Below are 20678 nucleotides of genomic sequence, written 5' to 3'. Positions count from 1 at the left end.
GTATGTGTGTGTGTATATATATATTGTGTGTATATAGTGTATGTGTGTGTATTTATAGTGTGTGTATACAGTATATATATATAGTTATGTGTGTGTATATATAGATATTGTATGTGTATATATAGCATGTGTGTGTGTGTGTGTGTGTGTATATATATATATATATATATATAGTATGTGTGTGTGTGTGTATACACATACAGACACATGCACATACTTTCCAACACTCAAATAAGGGGGAACCCCTTATAATAATGTAATACACTATGCACACACACACACAGCCACAGATGCTGGCGAAAGGTCAGGAATAAACTCTTCTAGAACATGGCCACATAGCCCAAAAAACCCTAAAAAAACTATGGATGTTGGCCATGAAAGCCTTCGACGTCACGTTTGACTATTTGTCAGGACAACTAAGTGTCATCTCCAGAATCAGAGGCATGATGTCTCTGCATGTAGGTTGCTGTGGAGTGTGAGAGAAGGGCCTAGTAGTTGCACTCATCCCTTGCCGGTGGCTTCCCATAAGGACGCTGCTTAGCTGCTTGGGCTGCATCTGCACTGCGGAGTGGGTGGCTGAGAGAGGGACACCTACGCTTTCTGATGCTTCAGTGTCCACAAACTTTGTTTCATGTGCACAGTTATGAAAAACAATTACCTATGTGCACTGTACCCTCAGGTCCTCTGGGGGACATTTATCGGTACTCCCTTCAGCCAGGACTAGGTTGGCCACTGTCAGCAAAAGGGCTTTTTCATCAGACACCCTCAGGTTATCGAATGACCTGCCTGAAAAGACCTGACAGCTAAACACACTGTCTGAATTCAAAACAGCATTGAAGAACAGTCTCTTCTGGCATTCTTATTCAGATGATTTTTAAACTGTGACATGATCAATGTTAAATGTGGATTGTTTTAAAATGTGTGGGTTTTGTTTATCCTTTTAAACTGTTGTATGTTTTAATTAATGTATTTTAATTGATGTTGTTCATTGTGAAGTCAAAGGCTTTCATGGCCGGCATCCATAGTTTTTTGTGGGTTTTTTGGGCTATGTAGCCATGTTCTGGAAGAGTTTATTCCTAATGTTTCGCCGACATCTGTGGCTGGCATCTTCAGAGATTTTCTAGGTCAGCATTCTCTGAAGATGCCAACCACAGATGCTTGAGAAATGTCAGGAATAAACTCTTCTAGAACATGGTCACATAGCGCAAAAAACCCACACAAAACAATGTTGTTCATTGTTGATTTAGTGTGGTTCCTTGCCTTGATCCTTGGGGAGAGATAGGTATGAAATGATGATGATGAGGATGATAATGAGTATAGGGGATATGCCCATAAATGAATTTAATGTTTAAACTTGAGTCCCTTCTCCAATATATCTCATTATGTATATGTAAATATTCTAAAATCTGCCAAAATCCCTAACACTTCTGGTCCCAAGCATTTCAAATTAAGGGAGGATCAACCTGTATTAAGAAAACTCTACTTGTTTATTCTCTTTTTACAACTGCATCTGGTTGTTTTAGGTGTTTATCACATGGAGGTTTTTGCAGCTCAGATCAGGGGTGACTCCTGGTTCAGCTATGCGAATTCATGTTATAACGTGAATGTTTTATCACACTTGGTCGCCCTTCCATTGCTCTTCCGAATCGAGGGGGAATCGAATCCAGGGCAAGTCATGTGATGCACATTCAAGCAAAGCGGAGTGAGTGCAAATGGTATTACCACACCGGTGGGATTCAACAATTCTAATCGGCACCTTTGCACATGCTCAGTGGGGTCTGAACGCATCGTGACCTTGTATGTTTCTGGGGTGAAAAGAGGCACAAGTTCTTGTTCCCTGTTTTGCGTGATTGTGTGAATATTTGCCTCGTGAATATTTCTGTGTCTTCTTCATCCCCCTTTTTATTTTCCTTTCCATTTCAGCAATTTCAACACACACATAAATAGATATACATACATATCTGTATATTCACATTCACGCACATATACACATATATATATTCCCCAAAAATGAGTTGTCCTGAAAGTTGCTCTGAAAGTGAAAGGACCACAGAAAGGAAATGGAGGAAAATTGCAGCACCGCATCATGGGAAATTTGCAAACCGGGGGGGTTGCGGGGGTGTACCAGAGCAGAAGCAAAGTTGCATTCCACACCAGACAAATTCGGAGTGAAATCCAAGTGAGCTTGGAAGCGAACTCTGTGAATTCACTTTTTCCCCTGAATTCATCAAAATGAGGAATCACTTTGGATTCACTGCAGAAGCACCACGGAAGGAGCCCCCAGAGAAATGAATCGCATGTGATAACATCACGTTATCTTGTGAATTTGCATCGCTGGACCCACAGTCACATCGGATCTGAACTGCAAAAAGCTGCAAAAACCTCCATGTGATAAACACCATAGTGAACCCACTGGACAGCACATCTACAGGTCCATATATGGATCATCTTGGGCCCAGGGTACTTGGAGGACCGCCTCTCCCCATATAATCCACCCCGCACACTCAGATCAGTTGGGAAGAAATTGCTGAGGATCTCGACAACGAGATATTTGTCAACCTCGCAAAGGGCCTTTTCCATCTCGGCCCCTAGGACCTGGAACACTCTTCCCGACGAGTTCCGCTCCACCACCTCCCTGGATCTCTTTAAAAAGAGACTCAAGACCTTCTTGTTTCGGCAAGCCTTCCCCAATGTCCTTTGAGATCATGTGACTCCCCCCTATATGAATTGTATTATTGACCATATTCAGCTGGCTTGGTTTTGATGTGATGGTTTTAATTTGTATAATTGGGATGTTTTTATTGAAAGTTTTATTTATGTATTGCAATTTTTATTCTGTATTCTGTATTTTGTTATTGCAATTTTTACTTGTACACCACTTTGATCATCGCGGAAAAGCGGTTTAAAAATAAAAGTTGTTGTTGTTATTATTATTGTTATTATTATTATCTTGAAGCCCAAGTAATCCCAGGAGGGATCTTAAGGGGAAAGGAGGCAAAGCGGGTGAGAGAAGCCCAAGGGTTTGGAGAGTGGAGCCAGCCTGGAGAGAGGATCCATCACACGGTTTTGTCATACAGTGGCCCCTCCACATTAACTGGGGTTAGGGGTGAAGGACCCCTGTGAATGTGGGAAAACCATAAATAAAAAAACAACAATTCTTTTTACCTGAAAGAACACCTCTCCAAGAATCTTCAAGTCATCCAGTGTAACTCCATGGCCAACATCAGTCAGAAGTTGATAACTGAATCATGTTGGAGGACCTATAAATGCCTAGAGAAGTGTTATCTCTCAGAACTTCTAGGTTCTCCAGCACAATTCTATATCGTCAAATTCTGGCAGAGTTGCACTGGAGGACCTAGAGATTCCTAGAGCGAACATATTAATAAGGGAAGTATGGAATCATATGGAAATTAAAATTAATCTGTGTCCAAGTGTCTGGTAGTTTGCCACCACTGCAGCAAGGTTGTTGCAGAACAGCACAGCATGTTCAGGTCTGCATAGCAGCACAAAGAACAACTACGAGACGAAGGAAGCAAAACTTTTATTGAGTAAAACAGCAGTTTCAAATACTGCAAATAGATGGTAAGGCATCATTGCTAGTGCAAATAGACAAAAAGGGGTTAAAACATATGGGTTAGAAACACAACCACAGCAGGATTAGTTGCAGTCTTTTCTGAGGGCAATTCTGGAGGAAGGCTCTTTTTAACTTTGTGTGCTTTGACCACAAAGTCTCAAATGAAAATGAACAGAAGGAGAAAAGAGTAAATGTTCGGAGTAATCTCTAGTTTCTTCAAAGAGCTGGAGTTTCTGGTCCATCAACATGAGGGAAGGCCAAAGAAACTCTGGTCCAATTCTCTGTCTCAGACGCGGCAGCCACTCTCAGCAAAAGAGGTGATGAAGCTCTGGAGCTGGGCACAAGTATTGCGATTCCTGGTGGCCCCACAGACTTTGGAGAGGGGTAGTTCTTCCACCCAGGAGTCCTTATCCAGCAGGTACTGGGGACTGCAGAGAGGGAGCAAGTTAGAATACAATGGGCCCTCCACATTTACTGGGGATAGAGACACAAGGCCCCCGTGAATGTGGAAAACCCCAAATAAAGAAACACTAGGGGGGTAATTCCCACTTGGGGTATAATCTGCATTCTGATCCGGCTCCGCTCTGCTTTCTAAGTGATTCTCAAAAGGTCCTTCGTTCTCACTATGAAAAGGGATCTTTTGTGGAATCGCTTTTTTTGTTGGGAATTCTTGTTGTTCCCATTAGATGGAGCCAGCGAAGGCGGCAGCCCTTCTGCTGGTCACCCATACCCCAGGAACCCCTTTGGAAGACTGCAGCCCCAACCGGACCCTCTCTTCCTTTCTCTCTTTCTTCCCTCCCCTCCCCTCCCCTCCCCTGGAGGATCTAGAGATTCCAAGGGATAACTTATTAATTACATCTGTGAATGCTCAAATCAGAAACAGTCAAAGCCACAAATGTGGAAGGCTGGCTGTGCAAAAGAATTAAGGAGGAACAACTTTCAGTAGCAACACTACACCTGGTGTCGCCCAGTGTGGTAATATATACAGTGGTGCCTCGGGTTACGAAATTAATTCGTTCCGCCATTCCTTTCGTAACCCGAAAATTTCGTAACCCGAAACACTTTTCCGTTAGCACTGGAAAGCCTATAGCTGCACTTTGCAGCATTTGAATTTCGCGCCGAAATGAATTTCGTAACCCGAAAAATATTTCATAACCCGAAACAGTTTTTGCCAATCCAACTTTTTCGTATCCCGGAAATTTCGTAACCCGATCATTTCGTATCCCGAGGCACCACTGTATAGCACAGCACTTCACACACACACACACCATGGTTACGTACTTTAAATCTCAAAGACCTGCCAGAATAAAAAGGTTTTCAACTTCTGGTGGAAAAAGAATGAAGAGGGGGCCAATGAGAACTTTTGTGTGTTATGTTTAGCTATTAAGGGCTACAAGAGCAGTGCCTGTCCTTGTTGGTAGTTGTTCACTTTTCATTCCACCACCGCCACCCCTTCACTAGGCACAACTGCCTTGTCCCCTGTCACCAAAAGATCAGTCAACTCTGAATCCCACAGTCCCCAGAGCCTGTCCCTCTACTCTGGCCACTACGCTTCTGATTCTCCCTCCTTGCCCTTATTGACCTACCGGCCTTCAGAGTCACGGGTTTCTCCGTCACGGCCCATGAGGAGGTACTCACTGCCCGTGGCCAAGCGTGTCCGACATGCTGCACGCACCACGAAGCGGCGTTTCTCGTTGATGGAGATCCCAGTGTCTGCAGCTAGAGCGAGAGAGAGAAGGACAGAATCAGGAGCAGACAGTCCTGAGGGTCTTGGAAGCCTCTAAGGAGGCAGCGGTGGCTGAAGCCAAGCAAGCCCTGATAGTCTCCGGATGGCAGAATTCATAGCTGTGTTTGTCTGGGATAGCTGTATGCAAAGGGATCGATTTGTAGCATCTTTGAGACTAACTGAGTAGAAGATTATAGTTTTTTGTGGGGTTTTCGGGTTATGTGGCCATGTTCTAGAAGAATTTATTCCTGACGTTTCGACAGCATCTACGACTGGCATCTTAGCCACAGGTGCTGGTGAAATGTCAGGAATAAATTCTTCTAGAATATGGCCACATAGCCCAAAAAAAACCCATAAAAAATTATGGATGCTGGCCACGAAAGCCTTTGACTTTATGTGAGCGGAAGATGTTGTAGTATAAGATTTTTAAACTTGGACTACTGCATCTGAGGAGGTAGACTGTGGGTGCATCTACGCTGCAGAATTAATGCAATTTGACACTGCATTAACTGCCATGGCTCAATGCTATGGAATTCTGGGATTTGTAGTTTTGTGTGACATTTAGCCATCTCTCAGAGAGCTCTGGTGCCACAACACATTACAAATCCCAGGATTCCATAGGATTGCGCCATAACAGTTAAAGTGGTGTCAAACTGCATTAATTCTGCAGTGTGGCAGAAGTCCTAGTTTACAAAAGCTTATTCTACAGTACAATGTCTTTTACTCAGCTAGTCTCAAATATGCTACAAAATCTCTTTGTATGCTAATTTCTGGATGGTCTTTCTTCTTTCTTGTGTCCGCTTAGGAGGATCTGCTTAGAGCTTTGAAAAGGGGCAGTTCACACTTATACAAGTATAGCCTTTTGATAGGACTTTAACGGTAATGGCTGCATTCGACAAAATCCTAGGATTTGTAGTTTAGTGGGGCACTAGGGCTTTCTGGCAAAGAATTCTAAGTACTTCATGAAACTACAAATCCTGGGATTCTATAGGATGGAGTCATGGGAGTTAAAGTGGGGTCAAAGGCCCATAACTGTGTAATGTAAAAGAGATCCTGGGACTCTGCGCTGGATCCTCGTCAACACTGCCTTTGAGCTTTTATCATTTTAAAATTTGAGGGCTGCCTTTACTCCAGGGTTACCTGTTTAAAGGCCGCATGGTAGCAGTGGAGAGAGGTGAAGCATACCGTGAACAGAGACATGCCTTCTTCTCTTTCCTTTTTTTTTACGTTCTATTTTCTCTCCCCACTGAGTGCATCTACACTGTAGAAATAATGCAGTTCGCCACGACTTTAAGTGGTGTAGCTCCATCCTATGGAATCCTGGGATTTTTAGTTTTACAAGGTCTTTAGCCTTCTCTGCAAAGAATGATGGTAGTTCACCAAACTTCAAATCCCCAGATTTTGTAGCATTGAGCCAGGGCAGTTAAAGCAGTGTCAAATTACATTATTTCTACGATGTAGATGCACCTTCCCTCTCTCTATCTCTCTCTGCCAGTCCCTATTCTCTCTCTCACCCTTCCTCCCTGCTCAGTGGACTGCCAAGGGAAGGCATCCGTCTTTTCTTTCCTTTTTTCCTCCTTTTTTTCCCTTTTTGCCAGAGAACTGAACTTATCACTGGCTTTTGAGATTATTTTGACATTATTAGGCCAAGGACCACATTAGTATACAAGTCATGCCACCCGAATTTATGAGTTGGTAGTATGTGTGTGTGGAACAAGTTGAATGTGATTTTTTGTATAATTTGTTTCTCAGTAGTTGGGGAAATAAATGGTGACCTTGCAGTTCTTGCTGTCTTATTTCTTTTTTAAAGATGCAGAATTTAGTGTTGGCTTCATAGAATCATAGCAGTTTATCACACTGGGGCTAATTTCGGTGTTAAAGAAATATTAAAGCACATTTAAAGCATCCCCCAAATAAAGCCAAAACGGCAAGTAATTGCATGAATGATTATCACACACAATCTTGCTAATAAAGTGATATAGAAAATGCATTGTCACTGAAATTCCAAAATTAAAAAGATCTGCATTAATGCTTCTTTGTGACCACTTTAATGGCAAGTTTTGTGTGATGTCATGTGAAATCGTTTCGTGTAATTACATGATTTTTCTGGAGTATTCATGGGATAAACTGCCAATCTCCTTCATGTGATAAAGGGCCATACAATCCAATCTCCTGGCATGTAGGAATCAAAGCGCTAAACTGAAGCACTAAAACCTCCAAAGGAGATTCCACCACACTCCAAGGCAGCATACTCCACTGTCAAACAGCTCTTACTGTCAGGAAGTTCTTCCTAATGAAAAGGTTCTTCCTTTTTCAACAAATTGCTGCAAGAATAGGCTAGGCAGTATAGCCTAGATTTTACCTTATACTACAAAATATAGATTTGATACCCAATATCATGCATCTTCGTCACCAAGAAGCTGGCAATTTTGGCCTTCACTAATGTGTTGTTGTTGTTGTTGTTGTTGTTGTTGTGTGCCTTCAAGTCATTTCTGACTTATGGTGACTCAAGATGAACCTGTCACAAGGTGCCCCCCCAAGTTTTGTTTAGAGAGTATCTGCTATTGAGCCAGCCCACGATCACTCAGTAGCCCAGACCGAGTCCCAGTGGGATTCAAATCCTTGTCTCCGTCCAAAACTCAAACCAATAAACCAAACTGTAATCCATAAAATCTGGCTACAGATTGCAAGTTGTTCACCTTTGTGTTAACTGGATTCTATTAAAAAATGTCCTTCCTTTTGTTTGAGGCTCCAATCCTTCCAGAAAGCACTGGACCTAAGTGGCTCCTTAACATTCCAAACCAGATTATTACTCACTGAATTGCAAGGGCTCCAGGACTGTAATTTCATAGACACGGAAGGCGCTTTCTTGACTCTCACGCTCCACTCGCGCTCGGAATGCTGTAAGTAAGAAAGAAAGGTTTGTACTAATGTGAGTAGCTATTTGTTTGGGCCGTCTAGAATAGGAGTTAATTTTATAATGTACACTGCTTGGTGTAGTTTTTGCCAGGAAAGTTGTCTACATGTCCTGCAAATAAAAGAAACAAGCATGAGAAGCATAGATCTGCTCAGATCTGTAGCTGAAGCATTACACTGAGCTGGAGTACAAAAATTAAGACTGGTTCTGCATGAACCAGAATTCTCCATGAGCTGCTCCAGAATTCCCCCATTACTCTGGGTGCTCTGTTGCAATGCCAAGTGGCTGTTTGCATGGGCATCCTGTTGTGCTGCCTAATGCCAGTGGCAGCACTGGTAGGTTTCATGCACTCTGAGGTCAAAACATGGCACCCAGCATCAATCACATGGCTAATTGCCTCATTCTGACCTCAGAGCAAATGATTTGCAGAGTGATGGCAGCCCCACGTGGCACAGTGGGATGCATTGTAAACAGCCATCTAGCATTGCAACAGAAGGCTCCAGAATAACCAGAACAAAAGGAACTTTTTAAAAAATGCATCTGAGAAAGTATGCCGGTATGGGCCCAAAAGTAGGGCTAGGTAGGGCTGGGCATCCACACATGCCCAGCCCTACTATCGGTGCCTGTGCACCATGTTGGCACTCCCCCGTTTACATGGCACACGCCATGATGATGCATGGACATCAGAGCGCCCAAACGGCACCCCTTCCAATAAATTGTTTTCGACAGCTTCTTTTGGCTCCTGAGAGGGAGAGGATTGTTGCTGCACCTTGGCAATAATCCAAGGCAAAAAGGGGCAGCTGCAGGCCGCCCATCTGTCAAGCCCCTAAGTCTACAAAAGCTCATGCTGCCACTTGCTTTCTTTCAGTTAGTCTCAAAGATGCTATAAGATCTCTCTGCACACTGATCCTGCAGACTAACAAGGCTATATCTTTGCATTTTTTTTAAAAAAAATGCTTTGAACGGGGTTATATGGCATATTTGGTGCTGAACTGGTGGGACGTCCTCTGGACTGTTCACACTAGAATTGGGAATTGGGCCTTGTGTCATCAGAACTCTTTGCTAAGAGGATGGAAGGAGGGCATTTTATTTCCTAAATGTCACTTCAGACTTAAGATTGATCTGCAAGGCAAGTGTGGAGCCACTAAGAGAACAGAGGCAAGAATGTGAAAGATACCAAGGAACCAAGGCGGGAAAGGGTTGTATGAAAACAAGCAGACCTTTATGGTCTGGAGGGAGGTGGCATTGAAGGATGAGTCAAAATAGCAAGCTAGAAAGGGTGGTATGGCACTCCAAACAGAGCACCAACCAAGCATCTTTTTACCATAATGCACCCGGGGACTGTAACAGGCAAACTCCATGCGAGTGTCTTCTGTAATAGCATCACCAACGGTACGCTTCAAGCGTGGGCAGGCACCTGTGCAGAAAAAGAGGGGGCATATGTTCACATTTCTTGGATTCCTCAATTTCTCTAGTTTTCATCTCTGAAATGTAGGAGGGTATGCACTGTAGCCCTGGCTTCCCTTCTGGCATATTTGCCTCTGTCCCAGGCAGTCTGTCCTTCAGAAATCCTAAAGTCAATAGAAGCCACTTTACCTTCTGCACATTGGCAGACGTCATCTGAGCATAAGGCAGAGACATACTGAGGCTTGTTGGGAGCACCATAGAAGATGTTGCAGCGCTGGTCTGATAGTGGGCAGGAGAAGAGTGGGGAGGAGGGAAGGGGAACAGAGAAAGAACAATATATGAGAGGTTATTTAGTTTAGTGAATTTGATTCCTCCAGAAACCCAGTGTGGCTGAAATGTAAGCACAGACCCACAATTTTCTCACCCTCAGTGTATGACTGCCTCCTTTCTGGGTGGGTATCTACTAAGCTCCGTGTATCAGCAGAAAGAGTTACTTTCCTCTTCCTAACTGAGCTTAAAACAGAAGTTTGTGAGGACCTACTGTTGTTGCTGCTACTGCCCTTGAGTTGGCTTTGACTGATGGCAACCTTGTGAATGAGACACCTCCAAGACCCCCTATTCTCCACTACTCTTCCAGTTTCTGCAGATTCATTCCCATTGCCTCCTTAATTGAGTCCAACCATCTAACATGTGGTCTTCCTCTCTTTCTAATTCCTCCACTTCCCCCAACATTACTGTCTTTTCTAATGAGTCATCTCTTCTCATCATGTGGCCAAAATACAACAGCCTCAGCTTAGTCATCTTGGCTTCCAAGGAGAGTTCTGGCTTGATCTGTTGTGGAAGCCATTTGCTTGTCTTTTTGGCTGTTCGTGGTATCCTCAGCACTCTTCTCCAGCAGCACATCTCAAATGAGTTTATTTTCTTTCTACCACTTTTCTTATCCATACTTTGTGATGGGAAATACAATGTCTTGGACAAGCCTAACTTTGGTATTTAGTTTAATATCTTTGCACCTTAAGATCTTGTCTAGTTCTTTCATATCTGCTCTTCCCATTCCTAGTCTTCTTCTGATGTCTAGACTATTATCCCCATTCTGATCAATGATTCATCCAAGGTATGGGAAATCTTTAATTGTTTCATTTTCCTCTTTGTCTGTATTGAACTCCTGTAGCTCTTCCATTGTCATTTTTTTTTGTTTTCTTAATGCCAGCCTTAGCACGTTCCTCTCTGACTTCCTTTAGTAATAGTTTCAAGTATTTGATGATCTCTGCTAGTAGTATGGTGTCATCTACATATGTGAGGACCTACAGCTCCCAGATTCTCCCAGCTAGTATGCCAGTTTCCACATTGTAGTGAAAGTACCTCGAAGAGATTGCCATTCTCTTCTGGGGGAGTCTGGACACTATAGTCCAAAAGAGTGTCATTTCTAAGTTGAGGCATAGCACTCCAGAGGAAGTGGGGGTAAGGAGAGCACATTTCTGGCATCACACTAGATTGCAGAGATAGTCTGAATGTGCCATGATGCTCAGCATGAGCTCACTTCTCCCTGCCTCCCCACATAGGGCAGATGTCAATGCAAATTTCATCTGGCTCCCAAAAGCTGTCAAAATATAGGGACCCCTGTAATGCATACATAACAAGATAATGCAAATGCAACATGCTACACAACCTATTAAAAATGTATGGGCTGCCAGAAGTTTTAACTGACTAATCAGCCAAGCAAGTAATAGATCAATTAAATTCAAATACATTTGCATTTTTACTAAAACCTCAGTATTGTTTGTTTTGGGGAAGAATGGAAGACATTAAAAAAAAAAGAAGAAGCTCTCCTTGATTTATCCCTTGCAACTTCCAACCAACAAAGGCAAGCCTTGACAACTGAGTCTTGGGCCCCATATAAAAGATGCAACTCATTGTATCGAGGGGTCTTCCTGCCCCAGGAATCTCTTATTTCTTACCTGGTTCATAAAAGTCATAGATGGCAGCACTGGCAGGCTGGAGCTTTCCTACAGGTACTGCCTGCTTTGCTTTAAATGCTAAGCATTCACGTTCTGATTCTGGCACCTAGGTATAAACACACACTTGTATTATTTCCCCCCTTATTTTTATACTGTATATTTCAAAGCAGCTGTCAACCAAACAAGAACAACAAGATCAGATGGGGAAGAGATGGAAAGCAAAGCAGTGGCAGAACCTTCCATCCAGTTTCATCTAATATGGATGTGATGAGAGATCACCTTTCTTCAGACAAATCTTCCTTTGCATAATTCACAGATTAGGGTGAGAAAGGTGTAGGGTTGTCAAGTGAAATACAGTGGGCCCTTGGTATTTGCTGGGATTTGTTTCCAGAATCCTTGTGGATACTAAAATCCATGGATGCTCAAGTCCCATTAAATACAATGGCATAGTAAAATGATGTTCCTGTATGAAATGGCAAAATCAAGGTTTGTTCTTTGGAATATATATATATATATATATATATATATATATGTACACACACACTTGTCCCTCTACATTCACGTCTGACCATAGAATTGTGCTGGAGGAGACACTGACCATACAATTGTGCTGGAGGAGCTACAAATGCCTAGGAGAGTGTTCTCTCTAGGAATCTCTAGGTCCTTCAGTTTGACTTTTGGTTAAAGCTGACCATAGAGTTGTGCTGGAGGATGTAGATATTCCTAGAGAGAACATATTAATAAAATCTGTGATTAATCAAATCCGCAAAACCACAAATGTGGAGAGACAAGTATGTGTGTGTGTGTGTGTGTGTGCGCGCGCATGTATATATACTGTGGATGGCTGAATCCATAGATAAAAAAATCCATGGATGCGATGGACCAACTGTAAGAGAAAGGTTCCTATCACTTTATGGTAATGTACAACAGGGATATGTTGTGGTGGCGCAGTGGTTAAATGCCTGTACTGCAAGGTTGCGAGTTCGATACCAGCAAAAGGACTCAAGCTCGACTCAGGCTTGCATCCTTCTGAGGTCTCTAAAATGAGTACCCAGATTGTTGGGGGCAATTAGCTTACAGTTGTAAACCACTTAGACACTGTTAGTTCTGTATGAAGTGGTATATAAATGAAGCAGTTTTTGTTTTTATTTATTTCTCTCTATGTGTGTGTTTGTGCTTGTTGAAAGGCATTATCCTGCCTTTTTCCCTAGTGAGACCCCATGCTGCTCACAACATAAATTATAACAAGCAGCACCTACTAAAATTCCTGCTTCTGTGGAATTATTATAGGTGCAGGAGTTCTTGTTACCTACTGTCAAATCAACTTCAGCATATGGTGTCCCTATTAACAAGAGGCCTCCAAGAATCTTGATCATCAGCTGCTCTTATCTTGCAACCTCTGGGCAGCCCTCACTTCCTTGATTGAATCCACCCACCAGTACTACAATCTCCCTTTTTCCCTTCTGGTTTCCATCTTACCAAACATTGTTGTTTTTTTTTTTTTAGTGAATCATACCATCTCAGTATAAGTCCAGAGTAGGTCAGCCTCAGTTTAGTAATCTGCTCTCCATTTCTAGTGATAGTTCAGGCTCAGTTTGCTCTAAGACCCATGCATTTATCTTTTTAGCCATCCATTGGATCCATAGGGCTTTCCTCCAGCACCATGTTTCAAAAAGCCTTTTGGTAAGGACCAGACTAAATGTCCTAAACAGCAGTAGTAGTGGAGCAGGGATGTGACATTGGCAGGGAAAGAATGACAGGGGCACCATAACTAAGGCTGGTGCCACACTACACAGTTAATGCAGTTTGACACCACTTTAACTGCTATGGCTCCATTCTATGGAATCCTGGGATTTGTAGTTTGTTATAGCATCAGAGCTCTCTGATAGGGAAAACTAAATATTTCACAACACCACAGATATCAGGATTTCATAGCATTGACCAATGGCAGTTTAAGCGCTGTCAAACTTCAGTAATTCTGCATTGCAGATGCAATCTAATTCTAAAGGAGCTAGTACTGTTGAGAAGAAGGCCATGATAAACCATTCCTGAAGCCTTTTGCCTTTAAAACCCTTATGATGAGAGATGATCCAAAATGAAGTTACAGGACCTTATTTCACTTTACAATGTGTGGCCTTACAGATTTCTTAGGCTGCATTTTTCTGGCTGAAAAGAGTGAATTGCCACAAATGGTAGAACAAGGGAGAAGAAATTCAATGGCAGATAACTACAGTATGCCCTTAGTGTCCTCTCGGGTTTGGTTCCAGGATCTACCATGGATACCAAAATATGTGGATGCTCAAGTCCCATTATATACAATGGAGTAGTAAAATGGCATCCCTTATATAAAACAGGAAAATCCAGCTTTTGCTTCTTTTTTATTTATGGGAGGGGAATATTTTCAAGCCATGGATGCTTGAATCCACGGATGCAGATTCTGTGGGTATGTAGGACCAACTGTAATTATTTTAACTAGTTACATCTGAACTCATATCAGAAGACAGGGCTGGCAGGAATCATACTGCCCTCTTTGATGTGTTGGGTATATGCGCATGGGAGTGCATTGGAACACTTCGCTGTTTCCCATTTCCTCCCTCATTAAATTCTCTCCTGCTGGTTTCTCTCACCGAGTCAATATAGAGCAGCAGCCGTCGTCCTTGAAGCTCCCAATGGCTGATGTATCGATCAGGGACATCTCGCAGCTGAGGAGTTGGAGGGAAGGGGGGGGGAAAGAAATGCAAAAATAAAAAACAAGCCATATTATCTCAAATAGAGTCAGTACTAATATCTGCTATAATGGGAGTTCTTTAGCCCCTGTGTAAATAAGCTAGACTTCTACACTGAACGCAAGAGAATCTATAGTTTTCTTTGTGGGAGCGTATAAGGGGTTATTTACACTGCGAAAATAATCCAGGATGATTCTGGGTTGAATCTCCATTGTTCACACGCATCCTGAAGTTGGGAGGGGGCTGCCAAACCCCCCATTTAATCTGAGATAATTGATATTGGGTTCCCCACCCTGAGTTTTTTAAAAAAATATCCTCATCAGCAGTAGTTGACTATGCAAATGCCTTTGGAACACATTCAAGGCATGCAGCATTTTATCCTGGGTTTATTTGCATCAGTTATTCAACTGATACGAATAGACCCAGGATAAAATGCTGCATGCCTTGAACGTGTTCCGAATGCATTCACATAATCGACTCCATCTTTATTCAAATGTTTGCACATGTGAGCAACCAAACTTGCAGGGATGCACATTGATGTGGTTCCATAGTGTGAATAAGAAACCCAGAATACATGAGTGAGATGATTTGCATAGTCGCGCTAAAAAACCCCACATCTGAATGACCTCCAAGTGTTTTATATAGGTTTTTCATTTTCTCCCAGTTTGCCTTATCAGTGTATCCCAGTGACTTGGGAGATCCAGGTTCAAGTCTTCACTGAGCTGTGAAACTGATACAGGTCCTAAGCAGATAGGCAGGATACCACGGGCAAAGCTGCTGTTGAGATACATCCCTTACCTGCCTCTGCTGTCGCGTCTTCTCTGAAAACCCCCATTGTGGAACTTAAGAGCAGAAATGGGGTGCTGATTACAACCCCATGGCCAGACACCCCATCCAATGTCACAGGCCATGGCAAGGTCCTTCAGAGAAGATGCAATGGCAGAGGAAGGTAAGGGGTGTGCAGGGCCATGTGGTGTGCTGGCTGTTGTAATGGAGTTTCAAGGAAACTCCATGGTCTTTTTGCCTTGAGACTACAGAGGTAGAGTTGCCAGAGTGAATACGGGAGAGGGCTCTTGTATCTTTAAAAGTTGTTTAGAAGAGGGTTTTTTTTTTTAAGCAAGTGTGGCTTGTGACATTACCATGCAAGGAGAAACACCTGCTGCAATTCCCCCTTCTACACAAACAGGAATTCTCTCCCTTGCAAGCGGGTGATGGGTATTGCAGAAAGGCCAGTAGAGAAAGAAATGCTTATCCCTTCCCTTGCAGGTCACTTTTATATTAACCAAAACTACAGCCTTCCCGTTTGTTGCTATTACCCTGGGAAAGGTGCAGGCCAATAAACACAAAAACAGGTCTATAAGTATTAGAATCCCATTAAAAAATACCTTACCACCTCTATGTCTGCTGTTTTTACAATGATTTCTCCCACCGAAAAGAGGCCAAGATATTTACAGCAGCTTTTGTGAAGCAAAAGGGAACACAGGGCAGATTGCCGAGAAAATTTGGAGGGAAAGAATTGGCTTATTTTACATTAAATCTGGTGACGGTTTTCTTTTACAGTTTTAAAAAAGATTTGCAGTTATTCATAAGCTCAGCAACATACTTGACAGCCTACTCCTGCCTGGGTTTATTGGGTATTTCAGGAAATATATCTGGGACTCATGTAGCTCTGAAAAGTTGGCGGCTGATTTACTTTTTAACTAGAAAGAGGGAAGAGCCACTACCGTAGATCAATTGAAGTAAGCCAGCTACAGAGAGGCAGCATGGTGCAGTGGTTTGAATATTGGACCAAGACGCTGGAGACCAGGATTTGAACTCTTGTTCAGCCATGGAAATCCACTGGGTGACCTTAGGAAAGTCACTCTCAGCCTCAAATGAAAGCAAAGGCAGATCTTGTCAAGTCAACCCCATGATGGCCTTAGCATTATCATAAGTCAGAAATGACTTGACGGTACAAAACAACAACTATTACCACCCCACATATTTCTCAGATATTTGCTTCTTTCTTTTGGGGCTGTTTTCTTTCCTCTATTTGAAGAAAAAGTGGGCTGAAATTTTAAGGTCATCCATTGCAAACCAAAACCTGCCAGATTGTTCAGACTGTGCTGTGTCAACATACATACTACTCTTACCTACACTACAGCTTGTAAGCATTGCCTTTTTTGGACTACATCTCCCAGAATTCAGGGGGATGTGATCCAAAAATGTATCTCTGCCAAGCTCTGCTGTACACCTGTCTGAGGGTTAAAATATAAGAAACATAAAATACATATTCAAAAATTTAAGCCCCCCCCCTTCCCTCTAATATAAGCAGTCGCAGTCAGTCAAGGAGAACTTTAATTCTCCCTTCATATGGTTCTTTTTATTGTAAAACTCTCCTTGTGGGTTTTTATTTTTTAATATCATCTCTGGGCTTTTTAAAAGGAACATACTGAGGGGGATTATACTGCTGCTGTTATAAAAAAAACAAATCAGAGGATATTTCCCACATAATTCAGTTCAGAGCTTGTGAAAAAATCTTTGGGGATCTATAACCACACATCACGAGTTTAACATCACATTATGGACCCATTCCCACTTACATTTAAACCGGTTTGCGGTTCCCTTTCGTTCTGTGTCAGTGAATCGCTTCCAAAAGGTCTGACGTTCCCACTATGAAAGCAGATCTTTTCATTATCCCTTTGTAATCGTATCTTTTTTTGGCACGATTGTTGCCCCCACTTGTTTGCGCCACTTCAAAATGCATGTCAATCATCTGCATGTTATCAGTGATGTAAGCGGCAGCCTGGCTTAGGAACTATTTTTTTTTTAAATTGATAGAAGATTCGATTCATTGGTTTTGCAACTACTTGCCTCACTGAGCTGCCGATTGCCTGGCTTGCCACCTAAGTAACTGCAAGTGGTTGCAAAATCAATGAATTTAATCTTCTATCTTTTTTTAAAAAATAATGTGCCTATAGGTCACACCACAAGCACAAAGGCAGCGCTGGGGCGGAGGGGAATGAATCTACCAAAAATTGAGGAGGAATAGTAAACACCCTTCTGCCATTAATCCCTCCCCTTCGAAATGAAGTGATTCAGACCCATCATTCTCACCCGTTGAACGTGCTTCAGAATTGATTTCCCCCCCAAAAGAACCACCAAAGAACAAGTGTCAGGAAAGAGTGATTTTTTTCGCATTCCCTCGCTTCATAGCGACCGAAACCAATCACAGTAGGATCAGAAACGGTTTCAAATGTGAATGGCTTTCGTATAACCCGATCAGCAATTCGCCTTAAATCATAGTGGGAACGCGGCCTTTAGTTTTTCCCTAAAATAAATTGGGTAGGGAAACATCTTGACGATGCTTAGAAAAACTACGACGAGAAGACTCTTGGGCTGTCTCTGAAGTTGGGGACTTATTCTGTGCAAAATTTGCATTTGGTAGTTTGTCACAAAAAAAAGTGTCCTACATTTGAAAATTTGTCCTACATTTGTCCCGGTTTGGAGGTCCTGACAAATGGCAACCCTAACTATACCACACTTTCTACAAGGTAGCAACAAGTAATTCAGCAATTTTCTTCCCGCTGCAAGAAAGTGTTTGAAAACCAGGCAGTTTCTGAGGGCTATTCACAATTCGGGTCTTATGCAAAACAAAAACAAAATAAAAATCCCAGATGGTAATTTTGCACAGAAATCAGCATTTTTTGTTCAGGAAACAGACTTTTCTGCATGGAAAATAATGTTTCAATCCAGAAATATTTATTCCTGTGGAACAAATATTGCCTTCTGTGTAGAAAATGCTGTAATTCGGGATTTATTTAGTGTACACATGCTTGATTTACATAGAAAACAGCATTTTCTGTGCAGGAAGTAATATTTTTGCATTGAAATATTGAAATATTATCAAACCCTGGTCTCTAAGGTTGTAGTCCAACACTCAAACCACTGCGCTGTGCTGGCTCTCTTACCTTTTAGAAAAATCTCACAGTACTTCCACCTTTCCCCCAAAATAGTTACCTGGTGAAGGTCACCCTCATCAGGTTGAAAGCCACTAAGCAGGGTGATGTCAATGATGACCATGCCAGTGACATGTGCCCCTGGTTGTCTCCTACAATGGAAGGAACAGCAGGGTGAGGAGGAAGAGAACAAGCAGTAGCACATTAGTAATGAGAATTGATGGAAAGGATTTTCTGCTCTTTTTCAGAGTCAGTACAGTGCATTTAGTTAGCGTCACCAGCCCTGCCATTAGGCACAGTGAGGTGGCAATGCCAGGTGACAGATACTTGGATGCAAACTACATATTAATTACCAGTGCAGTTAACATGGGACTGAAAAGGGCAGGGGAATTGTTTTGTCCTTTGCTTCAGACTGCAAACATCTTGAGAAAACCATATTTTATATTTCACATGAAAGATTATAGATTTTCATAATTATCTTTCTTCTGCCCAATCTTATTGTACTGTTTGAATCCCACTCTGAAAAACTCTGGGAAGTATACATATGCCCCCCCCCTTTTTTAAATGCTCACAACAAGATAAGCCATTCTGAGAAAGAGTGATGGATCTCAAATGACCCAATAAGTTTTGTGGCTGAGTGGGACTTGAATCCTAGAGTCTTATTGCATTACAAGAGTAAGACAAGATACAGCAAGATAGAAGTGGCTTTCTGATGACCTTGTTGTATGATGTTGTAATACTTCCAGTGTCTTTCCAGAGGGAGACGGTCATAAAAGTGTGGCTTTTGCTAAACTGATTTTTCCAGCTGGATAAAAGGCACACTTTTATGATAATCTCTGTCAGGAATAGAATGGAAGTGCTTCAAGAACATGCAAAGAGGTAAACAGAAAGCTGCCTCTATCTCGCTGCCTCTCATCTTACTTTTGTAATGAGATAAGGATCGTAGTCTCACTTGTCTAATTCCAAAATTCTGATGCTAGCACAGTCATAACAGTTAAAGTGTACAAAAATGTTGTAATTGTGTAGTATGAAATGGACACTAGTCTTCCGCTACCCTTCAGGATAGTAAAGTTCAGGGGATGAGGTACAGGATGGCAGACTCAAGAAGAACAGCTGTGGAGGACAAGCCTGTTTACATCTTAAAAACACCAATTTTTCAATCCTGGAAATATTTTTTTGGGCTATTTCCAGTTTTATTTTGCTCTTTATTTGGCATTTTGAGCAGTCTGTGCTGCACCCAAAAGGTCGTAGGGACAAAAATTTGGTTCCCATCCCACCACAATTGCACCTCCAGCCCTGATTGTAAGAAGATATTAGAGGAGGTCTTACTCATGATGCAATACCTTCCATGTCAGTGAATGGTAAATCTGCCCTTGGTTTACTCAAAAACATTACAGAAGTTGTCCAAATGACTAAGTCCTAGTCACCAAACAAGTTCAGCATCTCAGATGGCTCTTAAAAATTCAAACTAAAAACCAGAACAGATTCTTCTTCTCATTGACATGGAAGGCATCAGCCACCACTGTCATGAAATTACCCCAGTTAGCAAGTTTTTACCCTGAAAATAGAGTAATGCTCTATCTTACCAAAAGCAGACGTTGTAGGTGACATCTCGTTGTGGCTGTCCAGGTTCTTTGGCTTCCCTCCTGCGTCGGCGGCGGGCATCAAACAACTCAATGGATGATAATGGTTGGTCAGCAGGCAATGGCTGCTCAGCAGTTCCCGCCTCATCTTCATCTTCATAGTAGTATTCATATGCATCAGCTGTTAAGGACATGAGTGGAACCATATTGGATTAGGCCAAAGGCAACATTTTGTTCATCGAACACCTATTGGAAACTCAACAGCAGACATGGTGGCTTCACCACTCTCCATCACATATTCACCCAGGAATTCATATGCAGGTGGCACAGTGGTTAAATGCCTGTACTGCAGCCACTCATTCAAAACCACAAGGTTGCAAGTTCAATACCAGCAAAAGGGCTCAAGCTTGATTCAGGCTTGCATCCTTCTGAGGTTGCAAAAATGAGTACCCAGATTGTTGGGGGCAATTAGCTTACACTTTGTAAACCGTATGGGGAGTATTTAAGTGCACTGATAAGCAGCATAGAAATGTACTTGCTATTGCTATTGCTATATCACATCTGATAATGGAGCCATCTTGACTAGTAGCTATTGATGGCCTCAATCTAATGTACCTTAACCTCCATCAATTTATCTAGAGAGATAAATTGGCAGCATGAGCTTTCATAGACTTAACTCTACGAAAGCTCATGCTGCAATCTACTTTCTGTAGTTAGTCTTAAAGGTACTACAAGATCTCTCTACATACTGTTTCTACATACTAACCTGTTTCTATTTTTGAATTCTACCATTAATTTATCCAGTTTCCTTTTAAAGCAGTGGTTCTCAAAAGGTGGGGTGAAACCCTA

General features: G+C 42.2%; 1 protein-coding gene across 1 annotated transcript in view; it reads right to left on the bottom strand.

Annotated features, from left to right (window-relative positions):
* Positions 1–3526: 3526 nt before the first annotated feature.
* LOC121921798 (complement C4-like) overlaps positions 3527–20678 on the bottom strand; it is a 98258-nt gene continuing 81106 nt past the window's right edge. The window contains exons 33-41 of the mRNA XM_042450346.1: positions 19833–20010; positions 18308–18398; positions 14210–14284; positions 11583–11688; positions 9814–9903; positions 9542–9634; positions 8118–8201; positions 5161–5293; positions 3527–4002 (exon numbers count right to left, since the gene is read on the bottom strand). Coding sequence (XP_042306280.1) covers positions 3861–4002; positions 5161–5293; positions 8118–8201; positions 9542–9634; positions 9814–9903; positions 11583–11688; positions 14210–14284; positions 18308–18398; positions 19833–20010 — 992 coding nt within the window. The 3' untranslated portion in view covers positions 3527–3860. The remainder of the gene's footprint in view (positions 4003–5160; positions 5294–8117; positions 8202–9541; positions 9635–9813; positions 9904–11582; positions 11689–14209; positions 14285–18307; positions 18399–19832; positions 20011–20678) is intronic.

This window comes from Sceloporus undulatus, chromosome 2 (genome assembly GCF_019175285.1).
Source record: "Sceloporus undulatus isolate JIND9_A2432 ecotype Alabama chromosome 2, SceUnd_v1.1, whole genome shotgun sequence".
In the NCBI taxonomy this organism is placed as follows: Eukaryota; Metazoa; Chordata; class Lepidosauria; order Squamata; family Phrynosomatidae; genus Sceloporus; species Sceloporus undulatus.
The sequence above is the reverse complement of the archived record's forward strand: the minus strand, read 5'-3'. Positions and strand labels throughout refer to the sequence as shown.